At 45.9% G+C, this 23,235-nt stretch overlaps 1 protein-coding gene across 1 annotated transcript in view; it reads right to left on the bottom strand.

Moving 5' to 3' along the window:
- CEP89 (centrosomal protein 89) overlaps positions 1-23,235 on the bottom strand; it is an 85,230-nt gene that overhangs the window by 3,399 nt on the left and 58,596 nt on the right. Inside the window, exons 14-18 of the mRNA XM_062176150.1 lie at positions 21,921-22,101; positions 16,399-16,566; positions 15,336-15,477; positions 9,258-9,347; positions 4,374-4,522 (exon numbers count right to left, since the gene is read on the bottom strand). Coding sequence (XP_062032134.1) covers positions 4,374-4,522; positions 9,258-9,347; positions 15,336-15,477; positions 16,399-16,566; positions 21,921-22,101 — 730 coding nt within the window. The remainder of the gene's footprint in view (positions 1-4,373; positions 4,523-9,257; positions 9,348-15,335; positions 15,478-16,398; positions 16,567-21,920; positions 22,102-23,235) is intronic.

The raw sequence follows: 23,235 nt of genomic DNA, 5'->3' as shown, positions 1-23,235 counted from the left end.
TGTGGCCCGGGAGTGCAGTGGAGGATGGCCCAAGTCCTTGGGCCCCGCACCCCATGGGAGACCAGGAGAAGCACCTGGCTCCCAGCTTCAGATCAGCGCGGTGCGCTGGCCGCAGTGCGCCAGCCACAGCGGCCATTGGAGGGTGAACCAATGGTAAAGGAAGACCTTTCTCTCTGTCTCTCTCTCTCTCTCACTGTCCACTCTGCCTGTCAAAAAAAAAAAAAAAAAATTCCAAATATGCATAGTACAGACAAGGGTGAATTTGGTCCAGACACATTCTATGGAAGCAACCCATTTTTAGACATTGAGAATAATGCTAATAAAAGGAAAGGCTCGCATTTATCTAGATGTGACTGAATTCCATGGAAAATTTCAACATCTAAAGTGTAAAGACAAAATGACTGTGGCTCTTCTTGCCACATGAAATATTGATAGCCTACTCCTAACTGTTAGTTGGGATGTCAAATAGATGATATACTGAATGTTAGAACTAGGGCTCTACTGGACAAGGTGAGAATAGGAGAGGGCCAGGGAGGGGATTAGAAGGGATAGGGTCAGGCAGCAGGATAAATTAAACCTTAGAAGAGCAAACTGGCTTTGATCCCCAGTCAAACCAAAGGCCAAACGAGTGGACCGTTAGAAATACAAGTTGTAGTATCATATTTAAAAGGGCTGGTGCTGTGGCACAGCAGGTTAATCTGATGCTTGCAGTGGTGGCATCGTATATGGGCGCCAGTTTGAGTCCTGGCTGCTCCACTTCTGATCTAGCTCTTTGCTAATGTCCTGGGAAAGCACTGGAAGATGGCCCAATGCGAGGAAATTAGGTACATGAGGTAATTCAAAGGTGGCGCACAAAGCAAGTAAGGTGGGCGGAACTCAAACTTGTAATTGGCTATGCAACATCAGGGGAAGTGGCAACAACTAATGACGAATATAAAGACATATGGCTAGTCCTTAAGAATTGCCCTGTAAAATGACCTGTTAAGTGATTGGTCGGTCCTTATGCCCTGCCCCAGTGACTCTGCAGTTTTGTGCTTTAAAAGGCTTTGTTACGCGCGAAATAAATGGGTTCTTGCTTGACTCGACTCCCCCGCTGCATCTGTCTGTCTCCAGGAACAAGGGAGGCTGGGGAACGGGCGAGCGGCACACTTACCTTTCCTCGGACCCAGTCCATCCTCATACGGGTAGACTAAGACCCTGCAGCCCAAGTGCTTGGGCCTCTGCCACCCAGACTTTTCTTTCTCACTTTCATGTATCTATAACTAGCTGTAATGACATTAGACAACAACAGTATAGACAGTGGGAAAACATTAGCCTCAACTGTTTTGTTTTGTTTTTTAAAGATTTTATTTATTTGAAAGGCAGAGTTACAGAGAGATAAAGAGAGGGAGAGAGATAGAGAGATCTTTCATTCGCTGGTTCACTCCCCAGATGGCTGCAACAGCCAGGGCTGGGTCAGGCTAAAGCCAGGAGCTTCTTCCAGGTCTCCCATGTAGATGCAAGGGCCTAAGCACTTGGGCCATCTTTCGCTGCTTTCCCAGGCACATTAGCAGGGAGGTGGATTGGAAATTGAGCAGCTGGGACTCGAACCAGTGCCATACAGGATGCTGGCACTGCAGGCTGTGGCTTTACCCACTATGCCACAGCACATTCCCCCTTTTCTTTTCTTTAGGTTCAAGTATTAATCTTGCATTTGGGGAGGGAAATGCAGAGATGCTAATTGAATTTAGAGTTTTAAAAATACAAGTATTCGTGGTGGAAATTTCAAGTGTAACCACTAAAAGAGAAACAGAACATCAAACTTTCAAACCATTAGAGAACAGAAAAAAAAAAAAAGGAAAAACAAAGTAAATAAATGTCTATTTTGTTAATGTAGTTCTAAACCTTCCATTTGGAAGGAAACTGGTATTAGCTCAACTCTGTGCAAAGTGACTTTGTTGGTGGTATGACCTTCTGCCAGAGGATCGTGTTGGATAGATGTCAGGCATTGTGTTGCCTGCCATTAAGAAGAATCTGCCTCACGGGTAATATAAGCAGATACCTGTATTCTGCATGGCATCAGATATGCTGACCGTATTTTAAAACCACATCCAAAAACGATTACCACACCTCTGCATGCATCAGTTTACATCCCATCCTGTCAACGACAACACAGCCGTTATGCGCAGATCAACTTGGGTGTGAAACCAACACCCAAGGGAACTTGGGAGGGGACTCCCAAGTTCATCTTCACAAAGGTTATGATAGTCTCTAGCAGGTTTGTTTTTTATTTAAAGATTTATTTATTTGAAAGGCAGAGTCAGTAAGAGAGAAACAGAGACAGAGAGAGTGATTGAGTGATTTTCCATCTACTGGTTCACTACCCAAATGCCCACAACAGCTAGGACTGGGCCAGGCTGAAGCCAGGAGCCAGGAATTCAATACAGGTGTCCCACATGGGTGGTAAGAACTCAAGTACTTGAGCTACCAACCACTGCTTCCCACGCATATTAGCAGGGAACTGGTCTGTAGGCAAAGTAGCGAGGACTCAAACCAGCACTCTAATATGAGATATGGGCATCCCAAGTGGCAGCTTAAGCCACTGTGCCACTCAACCCAGTCCTGGTGTTTTTAAAACACAGACAAGAGGCTGGTGCTGTGGCATAGTGGGTAAAACCTCCGCCTGCCATGTCGCTATCCCATATGGGCACAGGTTTGAGTCTTCGCTGCTCCACTTCTGATCCAGCTCTCTTCTATGGCCTTGGGAATGCAGTAAAAGATAGCCCAAGTCTTTGGGGCTCTGCACCCGCGTGGGAGACCAGGAAGAAGCTCCTGGCTCCTTGCTTCGGCTTGGCCCAGCTCTAGCCACTGTGGTCATTTGGGTGGTGAACCAATGGATGGAAGACTTCTCTCTCTCTCTTTGTAACTCTGCCTTTCAAATTAGTTAATAAATCTTTAAAAAAACAAAAAAGACAATAGTTTATCAGATGGTTGCAGGAAAAAGGTGTGAGTGATGTAATAACTGACAGCCACAGGAAACATACTGCATCCATTATCTTAGAGTTATGATCTTACTAAAAGGGAATGATCCAATATTTTAAAGTTTCCAGAAATTAAAACATTTAATCAAAAACTAATAAAATCTCCCAAGAAAATGAAATAAAGCAAAAATATCGAAGAGGCAGAAAAAAAGGAGGGGCTAGTGCTGTGGTACAATGTGTTAAGCTGCTGTTTGCAGTGCTGCCATCTCATATGGGCACTGGTTCAAGCCCTGGCTGCTCCACTTCTGATCCAGCTCCCTACTAATGCTCCTGGGAAAGCAGTGGAGGAAGGCCCAAGTGCTTGGGCCCCTGCACCCACATGGGAGACCAGGAGAAGATCCTGGCTCCTGGCTTTGGTCTGGCCCAGCCCTGGTCCTTGTGACCATTTGGGGAGTTAACCAGCGGATGGAAAGCTTCTGTCTGTCTCTCCCTCTCTGTAGTTCTTTCAGATAAAGAAATCTTAAAAAGGGGTGAGGGGATGGAAAAGGCACTTAAAGAACTGGGTTATTTAGGAAGTCCAATTCACATAACAGGGATTTTTAAAATTATTTATTTATATACCTATTCACTTGGAAGGCAAAGCGATAGGAAAAGACAGATGGAGTTCCTATCCACTGGTTCATTCTCCAAACACCCACAACAGCTCCCATGTGGGTGGCAGGAACCCAACTATGTTAGCTATCACCACTGCCTCCTGGGGTGTGCATTAGCAGGAAGCTGTTGGAGCTAGAGAGAAACCCAGGCACTCTGCTGTGAGAGATGGGTATCTTAATAGGTGTCTGAATTGCTAGGCTAACTGCTCGCTAGAAGAACAAAATTTCTTTTAGATTTATTTTTATTTATTTGAAAGGTAGAATTAGAGAGAGAGGAAGAGTCAGAGAGAGAAGTCTTCCAACCGCTGGTTCACTCCCCAAATGGCCGCAACAACTGGGGTTGGGTCAGGCAGAAGCCAGGAGCCAGGAGCTTCTTCTGGGCCTCCCAGGTGGGTGCAGGGGCCTAAGGACTTGGGCCATCCTCTACTACTTTCCCAGGTGCATTAGAAGGGAGCTGGATCAGAAGTGGAGCAACCAGGACTTGCATTGGCGCCCATACAGGATGCTGGCGCAGCAGGCCGGGGCTTTTAACCCACTGCGCCACAGCGCCGGCACATAGAAGGAACTTTCAAAAAGAACAAAAATGAGGAGTAAATGAAAATCAAGACAAATATTAAATCTAGATAAAACTAAGATGTAAAAGCAAAATTAAGCAATCAAACAAAAAAGGTCCAGATGGTTTTGCCAGAAAATCCCATCAAACAGTCAAAAACTCCACAAATGTAGAGGCCTGTGTTCTCCAGGGCTGGTGCGGCCCTACCTTTTCTGTTGCAGTGCCTCGTCCAGGACCTCCTGCTTGTTCCGTAGCATCTGGTGGAGGTGCCGTACCTCCTGCTGATACTGAGCTGCCTGGCCAGCAAAGAGCTCCCAAATGTCTTCCAGCTTCAGCTCTGTCTCCTTCTTATACCCCTGTGGTGGGGAAGGAGAGAGAACGGCATGAGATGCCCACAGGAGATGCCCCTCTGGTCTCATCCCCCACCTGTGCCTTGCAATGTCAGAGCCCCCTTAGAAGCACAGGATAACCTGACCCGGGGAGGGCATGTCTGGGTCATCAAAAGATAAAAAGTGATGAAAGGCTCTCAGGTGCAATAAAACCAAAATGATGGTTTTTATTATACCAGGTGTTCTATAATGCATGCTACAAATAAAATCATAAAATCTCACCCACAGAACAACTAGATGCTTTTATGGGTTAATCTCCTTTTGTGGGTTTTTTTTTTATTTCCCCCCTACACAGGGCAATGTTAGTCCCCTCCTCACTGGGTAACTTAAGAACGAATGTTGACACTTGTCAGCACTGTGGTACCAGAGAAGCCTTCAGAGTAGCCCAGGGAACTGGGTCTCTGCTGTGAGGCAGGTGATGGAAATAAGTGCAAAAAAGCTCGACTCTGGTTTCCTTCTTTCACTTTATTGTATGAGTTAAGGTACTGACGAGTGCACCAAGCAATTTTTCCCATTACATTATTTGTATTTGAAATATTTTCTATCTTTTTCATTATCTTTTTATTTTTTTATTTTTTTTATTTTTTTATTTTATTTTTATTTTTGACAGGCAGAGTGGACAGTGAGAGAGACAGAGAGAAAGGTCTTCCTTTTGCCGTTGGTTCACCCTCCAATGGCCGCCGAGGCCGGCGCGCTGTGGCTGGCGCACTGCGCTGATCCGATGGCAGGAGCCAGGTGCTTCTCCTGGTCTCCCATGGGGTGCAGGGCCCAAGCACTTGGGCCATCCTCCACTGCACTCCCTGGCCACAGCAGAGAGCTGGCCTGGAAGAGGGGCAACCGGGACAGAATCCGGTGCCCCCACCGGGACTAGAACCCGGTGTGCCGGCACCGCAAGGCGGAGGATTAGCCTAGTGAGCTGTGGCGCCGGCCTTTTTCATCATCTTTAAATAGAGTTCAACTTTCCTTTTAAAGATTTATTTAAAAGGCAGAACAATAGAAAAAGAGGGAGAGACAGAGATTTTCCATCTGCACGTTCACTCTGCAACAACTAGGGAGAGACGGGGACGGAGAGAGAATCTCTTCAATCTGCTTGCACACTCCTCAAATATTCACAACAGCCAGGGCTGGGCCAGGTCAAAGCCAGGAGCCTAGAACTCAATCTGGGTGTCCCACATGGGGGGCAGGGAGCCAATCACTTGAACAGTCACCTGCTGCCTTCCAGGGAATACTTTAGCAGGAAGTTGGAACTGGAAGTGGAGCTGGGACTTGAATCCAGGCACTCTGACCTGGAATGCAAGTGTCTCAAGTGACTGTTGTATTAATCACTGGCCCCTAGTCCTCTCTCTTTATACAGTATCCATTGGTTCCCTACCAAAAGCAATAACACTGGCTTATAACAACCTTTTCTCACTCTTGCCCTCCCTGTTCACCTACATACATGTGCTTTAGCTCTTAATACCAATTTTTCGGGGGCTGGAACTGTGGCATAGCAGGTAAAGCCACTGCCTCCGATGCTGGCATCCCTTACGGGTGCCAGTTCAAGTCGTGGCTGTTAGACTTCCGATCCAGCTCCCTGCTAATGTGCCTGAGAAAGCAATGGAAGATGGGCCAAGTTGCTTGGGCCCCTGCACCCACATGGGAGACCCAGAAGAAGATCCTGGCTCCTGGCTTCAACATGGCTCTGCCGTGGGCATTGTGGCCATTTGAGGAGTGAACCAGCGGATGGAAGATCTCTATGTCTCTCCCTCTGTCTCTCTGTAAAGCCAGCTCCAAAATAAATCTTAAAAAACAAACAAAATACTTTAAAAAAAAAAAACCCTAAATTTTCAGCTCTAAATGATATTGACTCTTTCAAACATAGCAGTTACTACACATGAAGCAACCAGCATGTTTACCCCACTTTCTACTTTCCTTCCCCTTTTCACATCCTTTTCCCTGGGCTGTAATTCCATATTGTCAGAAAACATTTACATTCCATCAGCCTCCTCCCTACTTTAAGTCTTTGCTCACTACAAGTTAATTTTGCCAGTTCCCCCAATCATTTCCTGGTTGGCTGAACTCGGGATGCTGATCCTCAGGAGAGGATCCTGGAAAAAACACTCCCAGAGCTCCTGGAAGTTCCAAAGCATCCTTGCCCCACTCGGGCTCTTCCCCTGGTGCTCACGGGTGGCAGGTGGCATGCCACTCTCTTCTGGCACTTGGTGTCGCTGCTTTACTTTTTCTTGAGCCTTGGTCTTTCGCCTGAGTCTCCAAGGTGTTTCTTTATACCTTCAAGTCTTGAGGTCAACGTTTGGGTTCCATTCCGGGTCAGTTTGTTCTAGGATACAAGGTGCCTCTTCACTATGCAGACTTATGACTTTAAAGTTTTTTTATGAAATACAGTTTGGAGTGAATTAAGCCATTGTTCTTGTCTCTCCTTTGGGGACTCTGACAACAGGGATATTGGATCTTTGTCACTCTCTACTGAATTCTTTATCAAGCTTCATTTCTGCTTTCTTGTCTTTTTCATTTCTAAGAGAAATTTCTAATTTCTAAGTCCCTTATCGTGCTTTTGTGATATCGCCTCATCATTTTGCCTTCATTTCTGAAATGGTTGTTCTTGCCCTATTTCTTTCCTGTGTTTCCTGTCAGTTCCATTTCACATCCTTCTGGGTCTGGTCATCTGTTGTTGAGGTTCCTGTTATTTCTTCCTACCTTGACTGCTTCATTAGCTTTACCTATGAGAGTGCTGCAAAAAACTTTATGGAAAATAGAATTTAAATATTTTTTTTAAAAAAGATTTATTTGAAAGGCAAAGTGAGAGAGAGAGAGAGAGAGAGAGTGAGAGAGAGAGTGAGTCTTCCATCCACTGGTTCATTCCCCAAAAGGCCACAGCAGCCAGAGCTGAGCTGATCTGAAGCCAGGAGCTTCTTCCTGATCTTCCAAGTGGGTGCAGAGGCCCAAGCACTTGGACGATCTTCCGCTGCTTTCCCAGGAACATTAGCAGAGAGCTGGTTTGGAAGTGAAGCCGCTGGGACTTGAACCACGCCCATGAGGTGCCAGTGCCACAGGTGGTAGCTTTACCAGCTATGCCTAGGTGCTGGACTCTAAAATGTTTCTGCTGGTATAAAATATTTTGAAATAATGCATAGTTTTTTCATGATATGCATTTCCATGAACTTTTAAAATACCTCACATAGGCATGAATATCAAATTTTTTTTGCACCAAATACTTATCTTTTAATTTCATCTTCATGAACTTTTAAAAGTATCTTTATATCTATGTCCAGCTATTTAGATGCCTATCTACCTACTTAACTACCTGTCAGTTAACTTTGAACAGTTTTGATCTCCTTTGTGGCAACATTTTTTTCAAATAAGCCTTCATCAACTTTCATCAACAGGCAAATTATGCTCCCATATTTTCTTCAAGTATTTTTGTACAGAGGCCACTGAATTCTTTGTTCCTTGAGTAACAGTGGTTGGGCGAGGGCTTCTTCCAGGCTCTACATGTCACCCCTCTTACAGCTCCCTCTATCTCTAAGTCCAGTCTTACCAGTTGGGCTTCCGTCTGTAGCCTCAAGGTTCCCAGCTCTCATCGTGGCCCCTGATGTCCAAAGTAATGTTCTTATTTTTAGAAGTCATGTTTTTATTTTAGGTTTTCTGAGATGTCACCTCTGGATTTTCTCAAGCCTTTTCTTCGCTTCCCCGTAGATGCTGCCCTAGCTTGGGTCCTGTTCATAGGTCTCTGCCATAGCTGAGCCCTTCTTACAAGTTCTTTTCAGATGGGTGATAATGACATGGATTCCCCAGACAAGGCCACCTAATCTAAAGATCACGCCTCCTCTTCTGGAAGTAAAAAATTTTAAATTAAAAGGGGGAAAAAAAAAAAAAACCACAGAGGAAAATTACCCATAATACTTCTATGCAGCCATTAACAGTATGGTATACTCCTAATCTTTCTGAGGCACAGTTGAGATATCAATTTGCACACTGTTTTTGATTAGCTGGAATTTTTTTTGTTGTTGTTGTTAAAGATTTATTTATTTATTTGAAAGTCAGAGTTACACAGAGAGAGAAGGAGAGGCACAGAGAGAGAGAGAGGTCTTCCGTCCACTGGTTCTCTCCCTAATTGGCCGCAATGGCCAGAGCTGCGCCGATCCAAAGCCAGGAGCCAGGAGCCAGGAGCCAGGAGCCAGGAGCTTCTGGATTGGAAGTAGAGCAGCCAGGACATGAACTGGTACCCATACGGGTTGCCAGCACTGCAGGCAGCAACCCCACCTGTTACACCACAGCGTTGGCCCCAAGCTGGAGTTTTAAATACATTATTTAATTAATTCCCCAAATAGTTATTGAATTACAGTTTACTGTACACAAAGTGTTATCTAGGTGCTTGGGATCTATCAGTGACTAAAAACAGACAACATCTCCTACACTTGTGCAGAGTACAGCCTGGTCAGGAGACAGTTAATAAACAAGAAACAAAGTGAATGAAGTACACAGTCTGTTAGAAGGTGCTGGCATATGGGGAAGAAATAATAACACAAGGTAGCAAGAACCACAAGATCAGAGGTGCTTATTTCTGCCAGCAAAACCTTATGCTGGCATAGTCTGGATGATGAGACACACACAGAAACCAGCAGTTCTGTTCAATACTGACAGCTGTGCCAGCAGGCCCCGTCCCACGGGAGGACGGCATCGCTGAGGCTAGGGGACCACTGACCTTGAACTGCTCCTCCAACTTTCGAAGTTGAATTTTGTTTTTTATGCTTTTGTTGATGACTCCATTCTTCTCGTTGTCTAAATATGTAGCCTTTGGAGAAAGGTAAAAAGAAAAATAAGTGGATCCCTGGTTTTACAGAAAAATTAAAATAATGAAAAATTCTTTTGCAAAGAGTATTACTAGCCACAATGAAGCTCTATCCTGCCACCTGTCCTGCCCCAACCTCCCCGCTTAGCACCTTCCGCACGTTTTGCTCATTATGGACACAATTCAGGCCAACAGCTGAGGAGGAGCCAAGGCAGGGACCAGCACGTAGACTGTCCTCCTGGGCACAAATAAAGGACTTCCAACTCAGAAAGGGAACAGAAAAGGGTGTAAGGGCTTACAGAATGCCTCTCAGTCATCATGCAATATGTGAAGGAATTTCAAAAAGCTCATGGAAAATGGAATTAAAAATTAAGTTTAGGGAGTATGCACATAGTTAGCAGTTAAGATGCCTGTTCCACACTGAACTCTCTGGGTTCAATTCCCAGCTCAGGCTCATGACTTCAGCTTCCCACTACTGCAGAACCTGGGAGGTAGCAGGGGATGGCTCAAGTGATTGGGTCCCTGCCATCCATGTGGGAGATCCGGATTCAGTTCTTGGCTACTATCTCTGGCCCTGGCCCAGGTCCAGCCCTAGCTGTTGTGGGCACTTGGGAAGTAAAGAAGTGAATGGATGGCAGCTCTATCTCTCTGAACCTTAAAGAATAAATAGTCTTTTTAAAAAAAGTTAAGTGCCAAGAAGCAAATAAACTTGTAACTTAGCTTAAATATCTATATGATTAAGGATAATTTAATAGGGCCACAAAATGCCATTCTCCAATCCAAACATAATAGGTAGTATATCCAAGAGGGATGTCATCTGAAATTGATTTAGATTAATATCCACTTAGAATTAAATTAACTATGTCAGATGCTAAAATTAAATAAAGGTGAGCATTCCCTGTAAGATAGCCACTGATAACAGTTGGACTTTCTGGAATGGATGGATAAGAAAAAGTTAAATCACTTGCTCCAAGTCACATGGAAAAGCTAGCCTAGGGGCAGGATTAGACATCAAGCCCTCAGTAGATAAGACTATTGTGTCTCTCACAGAAATGTGATAAATGGAAAATGGTGAGACAGTACTTGAGGATTTTAAAGTTCTTTGTAGCCACAGGTGATCAGTGGAAGCTTCCGAAGGCAGAGAAAGAATTCTTTCCTGCTGAGCTTTAAGGGGGTGGGGTGGAGTCTAGAGCTCTCACAAAGCCTGGCTAATGCAGCTGTACAAGGCCCAGAACTAGGACAGGGCAGAGACTAGCAGGGTAACCACTACCAGACAGACCTGTGCTAGAGGGGGCAGCCCAGGTACTCCAAGGACAAGGAGCCTGCAAGGGGGCGTGTCTATCTGGGCCTGGCTATCTAGAATCTGCAGTGCCCTGCAAAGACGTCCTGACAACTCCCATTGCCCTCTTTGGATGGACAGTGGGGTCTATGTGCACATAGGTCCTGGTGACGGGTGGAATCAGAGTGGATGAAAGCAGTGCCCGAGTCCTACGTTTCAGCTGTGAATTTGAGAGGTCTAAAGATTGCACATCGGAGCTTGGCTCTCAGGCCATCAGAGGGCTGTTATTAACAGTCTGTTGGCTTCACTTGTAGCTTTTAAATATTTGTGCATGGGGCTGGTGCTATGGCGTAGTGAGTAGAGCTGCCACCTGTGGCGTCGGCATCCCATATGTACCAGCCGCCTCACTTCCAATCCAGCTCCCTGCTGATGCGCCTGGGAAAGCAGTGGAAGATGGCCCAAGTCTTTGGCCCCTGCACCCAATGCGGGAGACCTGGAAGAAGCTCCTGGCTTCGGATTAACCTACTTCTAGCTGTTGTGGCCATTTAGGGAGTGAACCAGTGATGGAAGACCTCTCTCCCCCCGCCTATGCCTTTCAAATAAATAAATAAATCTTTAAAAAAAATTATGCACACAGTGTGGGATCTCCATTTGTATTTCCATCCCAAGACCACAAAGATGAGAGATGGATCTAAGGGAGAACTTCGACTGCATCAGTAAGCCCGTGGTGCTCCCAGGACCACAGGGGAGGCACAGGACCTGCCTCCCAGGCCCTGCCTTGTTAACAAGAGCCTTCATGTTTTGAGTGGCACCAACAGTTGGCGGGCAGGTTGCCAGCAATGTCTGGTAGATAAACGGGTTTGTTTGGCACTTCACATTTTTCAACATGCCCTTTCAATAACATGGTGGGTAACAGAAGGGAAAATGAGCACTTGGTGCTACTACAGAAAATGCCAGTGTTCAGCACTTTGGTTAGGTCAGTAACTCGTCAGGATGGGATCAACTGGCTCAGAAGCTCTGGAGGTTTTTCAAGTTATCAAGGACTTAGAAATCACTGGTAATGTACGAGCAAGCTTACCACACCCCTACCAGCAACTATCGTGATTTTAAAAAAATCTCTTCGAGCCAGTGTTGTGGCACATCAGGCCATCAGGCTAAGCCATGGCCTACAACTCTGGCAACCCATATCGGAGCATCAGGGATGCACCTAGGAAGACAGTTGCCAATGGCCACCATGCAGGAGACCAGGATGTTCCTGGCTTCTGGTTTTGGCCTGGACCATCTCTGGCCATTGAAGCCATTTGGTGATTGAAGCAAGGATGGACAATTTCTCTTTCAGTCTGCCTTTCAAATAAATAAATAAATCTTAAACTAAAAATAGAGAGAAAGTCTTCTGGTTTCTTTTCTAATGACATTCACTAAACTATTACTCTAATCCTGTGTGATAAGAGATCTGCAACACTGCTTAAACCAACATGCTTAAATTAAGTGTTCAATGTGGAAAAAAAACCATAAAATACAAATAAGTAAAAACAATCTTTTTTTTTAAAGAATCTTTTAAAAAATCACCTTCAAGGCCAGCGCCGCGGCTCACTAGGCTAATCCTCCACCTTGCGGCGCCGGCACACCGGGTTCTAGTCCCGGTCGGGGCACCGATCCTGTCCCTGTTGCCCCTCTTCCAGGCCAGCTCTTTGCTGTGGCCAGGGAGTGCAGTGGAGGATGGCCCAAGTCCTTGGGCCCTGCACCCGCATGGGAGACCAGGAGAAGCACCTGGCTCCTGGCTTCGGATCAGTGCGGTGCGCGGGCCGTGGCGGCTATTGGAGAGTGAACCAATGGTAAAGGAAGACCTTTCTCTCTGTCTGTCTCTCTCTCACTGTCCACTCTGCCTGTCAAAAATAAAAAAAATTTAAAAAAAAAATCCCCTTCAACTCCACCCTTGGAGACATCTCATTCTTCCATTTCAGGGGAAATCCTGCAAAACTTTCCCATGCATCTAGCTTTGGAAACCATCTGTCTTCTTTTGCTACACACTCTGCTGTAGATGTCTTTTAAAGTCAGGGTGGAGATGCCTCCAATCATGTCCCTGGCCCCATTTTTATTGTAAGATTTATTTATTTATTTGAAGAAGAAAAACAGTGTTTGTGTTATCTTCTATCACTCTCCAAATGGCTGCAATGGCTGTGGCTGGGCCAGGTCAGAGTCAAGAGGCTGGAACTGCATCTGAGTCTCCCACATGGGTAGTGTTTGTATGAATGCCAGGTTATGAATACCACTGTCACTTTGGCTGAACTCTATTTAATCTATGATTCTTATGTTTGATCTTTTTAATTTTTTAAAAAGATTTATTAATTTGAAAGTCAGAGTTACACAGAGAGAGAAGGAGAAGCAGAGAGAGAGTCCTCCATCTGCTGGTTCACTCCCCAATTGGCCACAACAGCTGGAGCTGCCCTGATCCAAAGCCAGGAGCTTCTTCTGGGTCTCCCACATGGGTGCAGGGGCCCAAGCACTTGGGCCATCTTCCACTGCTTTCCCAGGCCATAGCAGAGCGCTGGATCGGAAGCGGAGCAGCCGGGACTCGAACTGGTACCCATACGGGATGTCGGCACTGCAGGCGGCGGCTTCACCCATTATGCCACAGTGCCGTCCCATTTGATCTTCAAACAGGGAAAATTAGATGGCGTTACAAAGATATATGAAGAGGAGCTGGCGCTGTGGGGTAGCAGGTAAAGCCACTTCCTGCAGTGCCAACATCCCATATGGGCGCTGGTTTCAATCCCGCTGCTCCTCTTCTGATCCAGCTCTGTGCTATGGCCTGGGAAAGCAGAAGATGGCCCAAGTCCTTGAGCCCCTGTACCTCTGTGGGAGACCTAGAGGAGGCTTCTGGCTCCTGGTTTCAGAATAGCACAGCTCCAGCCATTACAGCCATGTGGGGAATGAACCAGCGGATGACAGATCTCTTTTTCTCTGCCTCTGCCTCTTTGTAACTCTTTCAAATAAAATAAATAAATCTTTAAAAAAAAAAAATATGAAGTTGGGCCGGCGCCACGGCTCAATAGGCTAATCCTCCGTTTGCAGCGCCGGCAAACCAGGTTCTAGTCCTGGTTGGGGTGCCGGATTCTGTCCCGGTTGCCCCTCTTCCAGGCCAGCTCTCTGCTGTAGCCAGGGAGTGCAGTGGAGGATGGCCCAAGTCCTTGGGCCCTGCACCCCATGGGAGACCAGGAGAAGCACCTGGCTCCTGTCTTCGGATCAGCACAGTGTGCCAGCCGCAGCGGCCATTGGAGGGTGAACCAACTGCAAAGGAAGACCTTTCTCTCTGTCTCTTTCTCTCACTGTCCACTCTGCCTGTCAAAAAAAAAAAAAAAAAATGAAGTTATCTCTGTAGTTATAATAAAGACTAATTCCCTTATTTACCTTCTTATATCATTTGCCATTACTGAATAGGTTAATTTGCCTTTTTTAAAAAAAGATGCCAGGGCCAGAGCTGTGGCATAGGAGGTTAAGCCACTGCCTGCAGTGCCAGCATCCCATATGGTAGGTGGTTCAAGTCCCAGCTACTCTACTTCTAGCAAGTTCTCTGCCAATAGCTTGGGAAAGCAGTGGAAGATGGCCCAAGCGCTTGGGCCCCTGCACCCACATAGGAAGCTCCTGGCTCCTGACTTCAGATTGGCCCAGCTCTGGCCACTGCAGCCACTGGGGGAGTGAACCAGAGGATGAAGACCTCTCTGTAACTGTGCCTCTCAAATAAATAATTAAATCTTTAAAAAAAAAAAAAAAAAGATTCCTCCCTCCTTTCATCCTTTGAAAGGCAGAGCATCAGAGACAGAGGGGATGACAGAAAGAGAGTGCTATCTTCCACATCCTGGTTCATTCTCCAGTTGGTTCCCATAGCCAGGAGCCTGGAACTTCATCCTGGTCTCCCACAGGGGTAGCAGAGATCCAAGCACTTGGGCCATCTTCCTCCACTGCCTTCCCAGATGTACTAACAAGAAGCTGGATCAGAGGCAAAGCAGCTGGGACTCAACTGGAACTGCTGACTTGGGATGCCAACATCACAAGTGGCAGCTTAGCTCACCATGGCATGATGCTTGTTAGTAAAATGGCGCAGTCTTATCTATGGGGCAATCTACACCCGACACCATCTTAGGCTCTAGCTCCCCCCCCCCCCCCCCCCCCATTGCTGGAAGCCAGGTGGCCACATGGTCCAACCACAGGTGTCAGCTCCACCCCCATCCTAATGGGATTCGATGCGCCTACTTCCTGCCCACCCCTCCCCCTGCAAAGTTTGAAGAGAACCTGTTCCTGGACATGTGGCTCTCTGTCTCTCTCTCTTTCTCTCCATCTCCTGATATCTCTGTCTCTCTCTCATTCTCTCTCTGGATCTCTCTTGTTCTCTTTCTGGATCTCTCTCTCTTTCTCCTTCTCTCTCTTTTCCTTCTTTGCCCCTTCCCTCCGGCTGTCGGGTTTCCCCCAATAAACCCTTCCCTTACTCTGGTGTTTGGTGTGTTTTGTGGCAGCCTTACAATGCTGGCCCCTGTGTGCATTCTAAAAATGTTTTTCCCCATAGTTAAAAGATAAAACTTTATAGAAATTGAAAATATGCATCTGAAATTTCAAAATATGAAGTTCTGAATAGACCATTTAAAATACTCTTAAAATAACATTTGCCTATCAACTAGCAGTTAGTTTACTTGACAAACTTTGAGGACACTTACCAAAAACCTAAGACTGTCACGTTCCTGGGTTACACTCTCTGCTAGGCCAACAATGTTTGCCAAGTATTGGTGAGAACACATTTCGTTCCCCAGGGCTTTCTCCACCTGCTTTTTGAGGAGATCAATTTTCTTCCGCGATTTCCTAGAGTGTAGTCCCAAATGATGGAATAAAACGTGAGTCTGCATGACTGAGAGGAGTGGGTGTGCTTATTACAACAACAGCAAGCAGCTCAGCATTTAAATACTATTCTCCAGGAGCCTAAACCTCCCATTAGGTTCCCAGGGCAGAAAAGGTCAATGAATTTAATTTGAAATCAGGCATAATTATTGACTCCAAATCAAGGTAACAAGACTCACAAAATGCCTAGTAATGAATAGGCTGATGAAATATTATTCTATAACACTTTTGGCTCATGTTCTAAGATACACTTTTGAAAAAGGAATTCAGGGCCGGCGCCGTGGCTCAACAGGCTAATCCTCCGCCTTGCGGCGCCGGCACACCGGGTTCTAGTCCCGGTCGGGGCACCGATCCTGTCCCGGTTGCCCCTCTTCCAGGCCAGCTCTCTGCTGTGGCCAGGGAGTGCAGTGGAGGATGGCCCAAGTGCTTGGGCCCTGCACCCCATGGGAGACCAGGAGAAACACCTGGCTCCTGCCATCGGATCAGCGCGGTGCGCCGGCCGCAGCGCGCTACCGCGGCGGCCATTGGAGGGTGAACCAACGGCAAAAGGAAGACCTTCCTCTCTGTCTCTCTCTCACTGTCCACTCTGCCTGTCAAAAAAAAGAAAAAAAAAAAAAAAAGAAAAAGGAATTCAGTAATCCCAAAGTAGACTTTTGGGAAATGGTTAAGAAGGAACTTCCAGGACTCTGAGTCTTAGGGTCATTATATCAGTTGCATTCGAACTACAGACTTGAGAGATATTGGTTAATGTCAAGGGAAAAGCTTTTGCTCTACTCATATTCTAATATCCAACAATCTCAATTATTCTTTTCTATTTTACAGCTGCTACTGGGGGGAAAAGACAAAAGAAATGAAATGGAATATTAAAGAAAAAAACATATAAACCTATTTATTTTCTGTGCCTTTTTAAGTTCAGCTTCCAGGGCTTGGTTTTCAGCTGCCAAATTGTTTTTCTCTAAAAGCAGGCTCTTCTGACGTGTTTGCAGAACTGTGAACATTTCCATCACCTCTTCCAAGTCAGCATTTAGTTTCTCATCTTTCTTCTGTAACTGGCTGAAGGAAAAAACAAACAAACAAACAAAAGAAAAAACAGCAAGGCTTGTATACTGAGGCTAAAACAAGGTAGCTTATTTACTTATTTATGTACTTATTTACATCCTATGCCTTTCAGAAAACAAATCTAAGACAGCTCAAGTTTTTAGATGGTTTTAACTGCCAGGGGAAAAAACCCTGCTGCCAAAACAAACTTCATTTCAAAATAATGTCAATATATGCACATGTTTTTACATATATTTTAAAGTTTTTAAATTATATTTGTTTCCATTTTGTATGAAAGGCAGAGAGACAGAGATGCTCCATTTGCTGATTTGCTCTACAAGTGCCCTACAACAGCCAGAACTGGGCCAGGTTAAAGCAAGGAGCCAGGGACTCCTTCTAGTCTCCCATGTGAGTGGCAGGGAACCCAAGTATTTGAACTCACCTATTGTCTCCTCCCAGGGTATGCGCAGGCAAAGAGCTAGATCAGAAGTAGAGGAGGTGGGACTCAAACCAGGCACTCTGACATGGGGTGAAGGCATTCCAAGCAGCGTCTTAACCACTGCACCAAATACCTAATCTTATAAACACATGGAAACAAAGGAGACGCTTGTTTCATTGAACACCAGCTTGGGTGTCAAATTTGCATAGATGGGATTAGGACTGAGTCAGACTGGGTTAAGTTGCTGTATGCTGTGCCAGCCTCTCCTATTGGAGTGCTGGTTTGAGTCCTGGCTGCTCTGTTTCTGATCTGGCTCTCTGCTAATCTGCCTGGGAAAGCAGTGAAAGATGGTCCAAGTACTCGGGGCCCTGCCACCCATATGGAGTACCAGGCTCTTGGCTAAAGCCTGGCCCAGCTCTAGCCATTGCAACCAATGGATGGAAGATCTTTCTCTGTGTCTCTCCCTTTTTCTGTCACTCTGCCTTTCAAATAAATAAATAAATCTTTAAAAATAATTTTTGCATGGATGGCACAGGAGCTGCATACTTGTCAGACATAGCAGCAATTCACACTGATAAATTATTATGTTAGTTAATCAACGTAACTCCAAAGCATGTAAAATTCAGACTTCAGGACTGCCTGAAGTTAAGACACCATTAAAATGCCCACATCCCCATCAGAGTGCCTGGGCCCAGCGCCTGACTCTGGCTGCTGTTTCTACCTTACTGCTAATGTGCACCATGGGAGGCAGCAGGTGAGGGCTCCAGCACTGGGTTCCCGGCACCCACATGGAAGACCCTGGTTTCTAGCTTTGGTCTCCAGTCAACATTTGTGGAGTGAACCAACAGATTGGAACTCGGTTTCTCTCTCTCACACACACACACTCTCTCTCACTCTCTGAATCCAGAATTCAAGACAGGAGTTGTGGCACAATGGGTTAAGTTACCGCTTAGAACACCCAAATCCCATACTGGAGTGCCTGGTCTGAGTCCTGCATCCAGTTCCAATCCAGCTTCCTGATAAATGTGCACCCTGGGAGGTAATAGATATGAGTTTAAGTACTTGAGTGCCTGCTACCTATATGGCAGACTCGCATGGAGTTCTTGGCTACTGGCTTTGGCCTGGCCCAGTCCTAGTTGTTGTGGTCACTGGAGCACTTTGATATGGGCCCCTGGATTTCTTCTTCTTCTTCTTTTATTTATTTTTTATTTATTTTTTGTTTTTTGACAGGCAGAGTGGACAGTGAGAGAAACAGAGAGGTCTTCCTTTGCCGTTGGTTTACCCTCCAATGGCTACCGCGGCTGGCACACTGTGGCCGGCGCACCGCGCTGAACCGAAGGCAGGTGCTTCTCCTGGTCTCCCATGGGGTGAAGGACCCAAGAATGGGCCACCCTCCACTGCACTCCCGGGCCACAGCAGAGAGCTGGCCTGGAAGAGGGGCAACCAGGACAGAATCCGGCGCCCCGACCGGGACTAGAACCCAGTGTGCCGGCGCAGCAGGTGAAGGATTAGCCTAGTGAGCCACGGCGCTGGCCTTCTTCTTTTATTTTTTTAAGATTTATTTATTTATTTGAAAGGCAGAGTTATGGAGAGGCAGAGAGTGCGAGACAGAGACAGAGACAGGTCTTCCATCTGCTGGCTCACTGCTCAAATGGCTGCAGCAGCCAGAGCTGGGCCAATCTCAAGCCAGGAGATTCTTCCTGGTCTTCCACATGTGAACAGTGGTCCAAGTACTTGGACCATCTTCTTCTGCTTTCCCAGGCGCATTAGCAGGGAGGTGGATCAGAACTGGAGCAGTCGGGACTTGAACTGGCACCCATATGGGAAGCCAGCACTGTAGGTGGCAGCTTTACCCGCTACATCACAGAGCCGGCCCCTTTGGGTTGGTTTTTAATCATTATTTTCTCTATATGAGTTTAGAAATTATAGTAGTCTCCCCTTATCCAGTTTTGCTCTCTGAGGTCTCACTTACCCATGGTCAATTACCAAATGGAAAATTCTAAATATAAACAATTCCAGGGTAGGTGTTTAGCTGGTGTTTGAGTCAGGGCACTCATGTCCCACTCAGACAGTGCCAGGTTTCAATGCCCACCTCTGTTTCCTGACTCCAGCTCCCTCCTAAGACCTTGGGAGGCAGAGGGGACAGCTCAAGTGACTGAGTGCCTGCCACCCATGTGGGAGACCTGAAAGCACTCCTGGCTTCTGGCTTTGGCCAAGTTCAGCCCTGGACACTGCAGGCATTCGAGAGGGTAAGCCAATGATGGGAGCTCTTTTTTTTTTTTTTTTAAAGGATGTATTTACTTATTTGAAAATCAGAGTTACAGAGAGAGAGAACTTCCATCTGCTGGTTTACTTCTCAAATGGCCACAATGGCCAGAATAGGGCCAGTCTAAAGTCAGGAGCCAGGAGCTTCTTCTGGGTCTCCCACGTGTGTGCAGGGGCCCAAGCACACTTGGGCCATCCTCTGCTGCTTTCCCAGGCACATTAGCAGGCAGCTGGATCAAAAGTAGAGCAGCCGGGACACAAACCGGCTCCCAAATGGGATGCTGTCACTGCAGACAGTAGCTCAACCTGCTGCGCCACAGTGCTGGCCCTGGGAGCTCTCTTTATCTCCATCCATATTTTTTTTCAAAAAATAAACAAACAATAGTTTTAAATAACTTTTATTACAGCGTGTTATAATTGTTCTATTTTATTACTATTATTGTTAAATGCGCACAATGGTTAGGGCTAGGCCAGCCTGAAGCTGGAAGCTAGGAAGACAATCCAGGCCTTCCGTGTGTGGGCAGGACCCTAACTACTTGAGCCATCACCACTGCCTCCCAGGTTCTGCCCTGGAAGGAAGCTGGAGCAAGGAGCAAGGGGCTGGGACTAGTGCTGGGATTCAAACCAAGCACTCTGCTAGGGGGCGCTGCTAGGCCCAACGCCTGCCTCTTGAAAGTCTCTTCTCTGGTGATCAAGTCTTAGGTGTTTTGTTTGCTTTCCAGCGCTCTGAGGCTAACACTCAGTATCTGCAGTATCCCCTGTCGACTGCTGCACAGCCTGTTGTACGGCAGCCCTTTGCGGGAATGTACTTCCTGCAGTCTCACTCGGATGTGCCTGGCGGTGACTTCCCTGCGTGGTGCCTGCTGGGCCAGCACTGTCCCTGTACTGCTGTCTGTCTTCAGCTAGGGAGGTTCTCAGCCTCACATCTCTGGCTAGTCCTTCTGATTCACAGGCCCTACAACACTCACCGCCTCTGACCTATGGACCATTCCAAGCCATTCTGTGGTTATTTGCTTCTGGCCTTTTTTAGCTCACAAATTCACACCTCATCTATAACCTATGGTTAAGCCCATTTATTCTGAATTTTGGTTATTGCATTTTTCAGTTCTAAAAACTATGTATTGAAGTGATTTCCCTCTGCCAAAAAGAATCTCATGTGACATATTCAATGGCTGCATTTTATACCATTATATGGCTATATCCTTCCATTTAACCAGTTCTGTTACTGGATGTCGATGAGTGTTCTTCAAAATGTTCACAGAAATGCACATCATGAAAAAACTGCATATGGATTTTTTAAAAGATTTGTTATTTAAAAGGTTTTGTGTGTTGTGTTTATGTGTGTGTGTCTATGTGAGGGAGGGAGGGAGGGAGAGAAAGAAAGAGGGAGAGAGGGGCCGGCGCCGTGGCTCACTTGGTTAATTCTCCGCCTGCGGCGCCGGCATCCCATATGGGCGCCGGGTTCTAGTCCTGGTTGCTCCTCTTCCAGTCCAGCTCTCTGCTGTGGCCCGGGAGGACAGTGGAAGATGGCTCAAGTGCTTGGGCTCCTGCACCTGCATGGGAGACCAGGAGGAAGCACCTGGCTCCTGGCTTCAGATCAGCACAGCACCAGCCGTAGTGGCCATTTGGGGAATGAACCAACGGAAGGAAGACCTTTCTCTCTGTTTCTCTCTCACTGTCTGTAACTCTACCTGTCAAATAAAAAATTAAAAAAAAAAAAAAAAAAAAAAAGAGGGAGAGAAGAGAGAGAGAGAGAGCAAGCAATTGACAGAGAAAGGTAGAGGTCATCCATCATCTGGTCCACTCCCCAAATGGCCACCAAGAACTCCATCTGGATCTTCCACCTGGGTATCAGGAGCCCAAGCACTTGGGTGCTGCTTTCCCAGATGCATTATTGGGGAGTTGGATGTGAAGTGGAGCAACTAGGACTCAAAACAGCACTCTGATATGGGATGCCAACGTTGCAGACAGCTTTGCCACACTGCTGGCCCCTGCACATGGATTTAAAATTGTTCATACCAAAATAAACTTATTTTTAATTCCATTTTTCCATGAACTTTTTTTTTTAAGGGCTCTTGTTGTTTTCTAGGTCTACTACCTTATTTATTTATTTATTTATTTATTTATTTATTTATTCTTATTTTAATTTCTGTTGAAATGCAGAGAGACAGAAGGAGAGATCTTCCATGTGCAGGTGTACTCCTTAAATGCCTGCAACAGCCAGGGCTAGCCAGGCTGAAGCCAAGGGTCTAAAACTCAACCCAGGGCTGCCTCCCAGGGTGTGCATTAAGAGGAAGCTGATTGGAAACACAATTGCCAGGACCTGAACCAGGTACTCTGACATGGAATGTGGGTGTCTCACGTGACGACTTAACCACTGTGTCAAACACCTACCCTAAGTTTCACTACTTTAAATTATCTTTGATTCTAAAACTAATAAAGGCAGAGACAGCAGGAGAGAAAAACACACATACCAAGAGCAGACTGAAGCTCTCTAGGACATCCAGGTTCTCCATTAATAAAATAGTACCATTCTCACCCACGGACACCAGTGCTGGGATAGGTTTTTAAAAAATTCAGAAAAAGACCAAGCAACCTCTCTCCACTCTGCTTATAACAATACACACAGTGACTCATTAATACAGGCAGCGACTTAAATCCTTACCTCTTTAATTTATTTACAATCAGTGTATGAACTCCTGCATCAATTGTGCCTTCCAGGTGTGTTTTGAGTTCCTGGCATTGAGCTTGTAAAATCTCCACCTGCTCCTTGCTGGCACAGAGCTCCTTTTCCTGGGTCTGTGTTGTAGCTTCCAGCAGCGTCAGTTTTTCATTCAGCTTAGAGACTGAAAAGCAAAGAGAAGGATGCAGACTTGCATGGAAGGGCTAGTAATATACATATATATACCAATGCAACTCGGCTTATCAAATGTCCTTTTTAAGACTCTTGCAGAGTCACACATTAATGCTAAGAGCCTGGCTCATGAAAATGACTGTGTTTATATTAAGCATTCACTAAATACAGTCATGGGTTCTACATCCAGGGACTTGACTGACCAGAGATCAAAAATATTTGGAAAAAGAAATTATGCCTCTAATGAACATGCACAGTTTTATTTTTATTTATTTCATTTATTTGAATGGCAGAGAGATAGTGAGAAAAACAAAGATCTCCTATCCACTGGCTCACTTCTCAAATGCCTACAGCAGCCAGGGATGGGCAAGGTCAAAGCCGGGAGCTGGAAAACCAACCCAGGTCTCCTAAATGGACAACAGGGACTCAGTCACTTTGCCTGCTGCCTCCCCTGCACACCAACTGGAAGCTGGAATCAAGATCAGACCCAGGACTCAAACCTAGACACTCTGATATGGGATGTGGGCATTGCAAGAAGCATCTTAACTGCTATACCAAATACCCATCCTACAGATTTTTCTTGTCATTATTCCCTTTAAAAATACAGTATAACAACTATTTACACAGTCTTCATATTTCATTGGGTACTATAAGTAACCTAGAGATGATTTAAGGTATGGGGAGGATGTATGTAGGTTCTATGCAAATCCAATACCAGTTCATACAAGAGACAGGAGCATCTGAGGATCTTGGTTTCCATTGAGGGTGGCGGGGAGGAAGGGGGAAGTTGTTATGGAATCAGTCCCTAAGCACACTGAGTACATTTTTACACTAGGGCTCACTACAATATTTTTAAGATATGATTCCAGTCTCCAAAGAACTGACTTTCTGAAGACTGATGCCCTAAACCACATACAGATATGCAAACACGTATCACGATACCACTAAAACTGCAAGATTTTCAAGGTTTTCAAGGACATAACACATGGCCAAACTCTGAACCAAATTTATTCTTCTTCTGTTTTTCATGTCTCATGTCCTGTATTTAAAGGAAGACATGCAGTGGCATTTGGTACAGTGGTTAAGTTGCCACTTGGGACACCCACAACCCCATATCAAAGTGCCC

This window comes from Lepus europaeus, chromosome 19 (genome assembly GCF_033115175.1).
Source record: "Lepus europaeus isolate LE1 chromosome 19, mLepTim1.pri, whole genome shotgun sequence".
NCBI lineage: Eukaryota > Metazoa > Chordata > Mammalia > Lagomorpha > Leporidae > Lepus > Lepus europaeus.
Note: the sequence above shows the minus strand (reverse complement) of the source record. Positions and strands in the feature narration are given on the sequence as shown.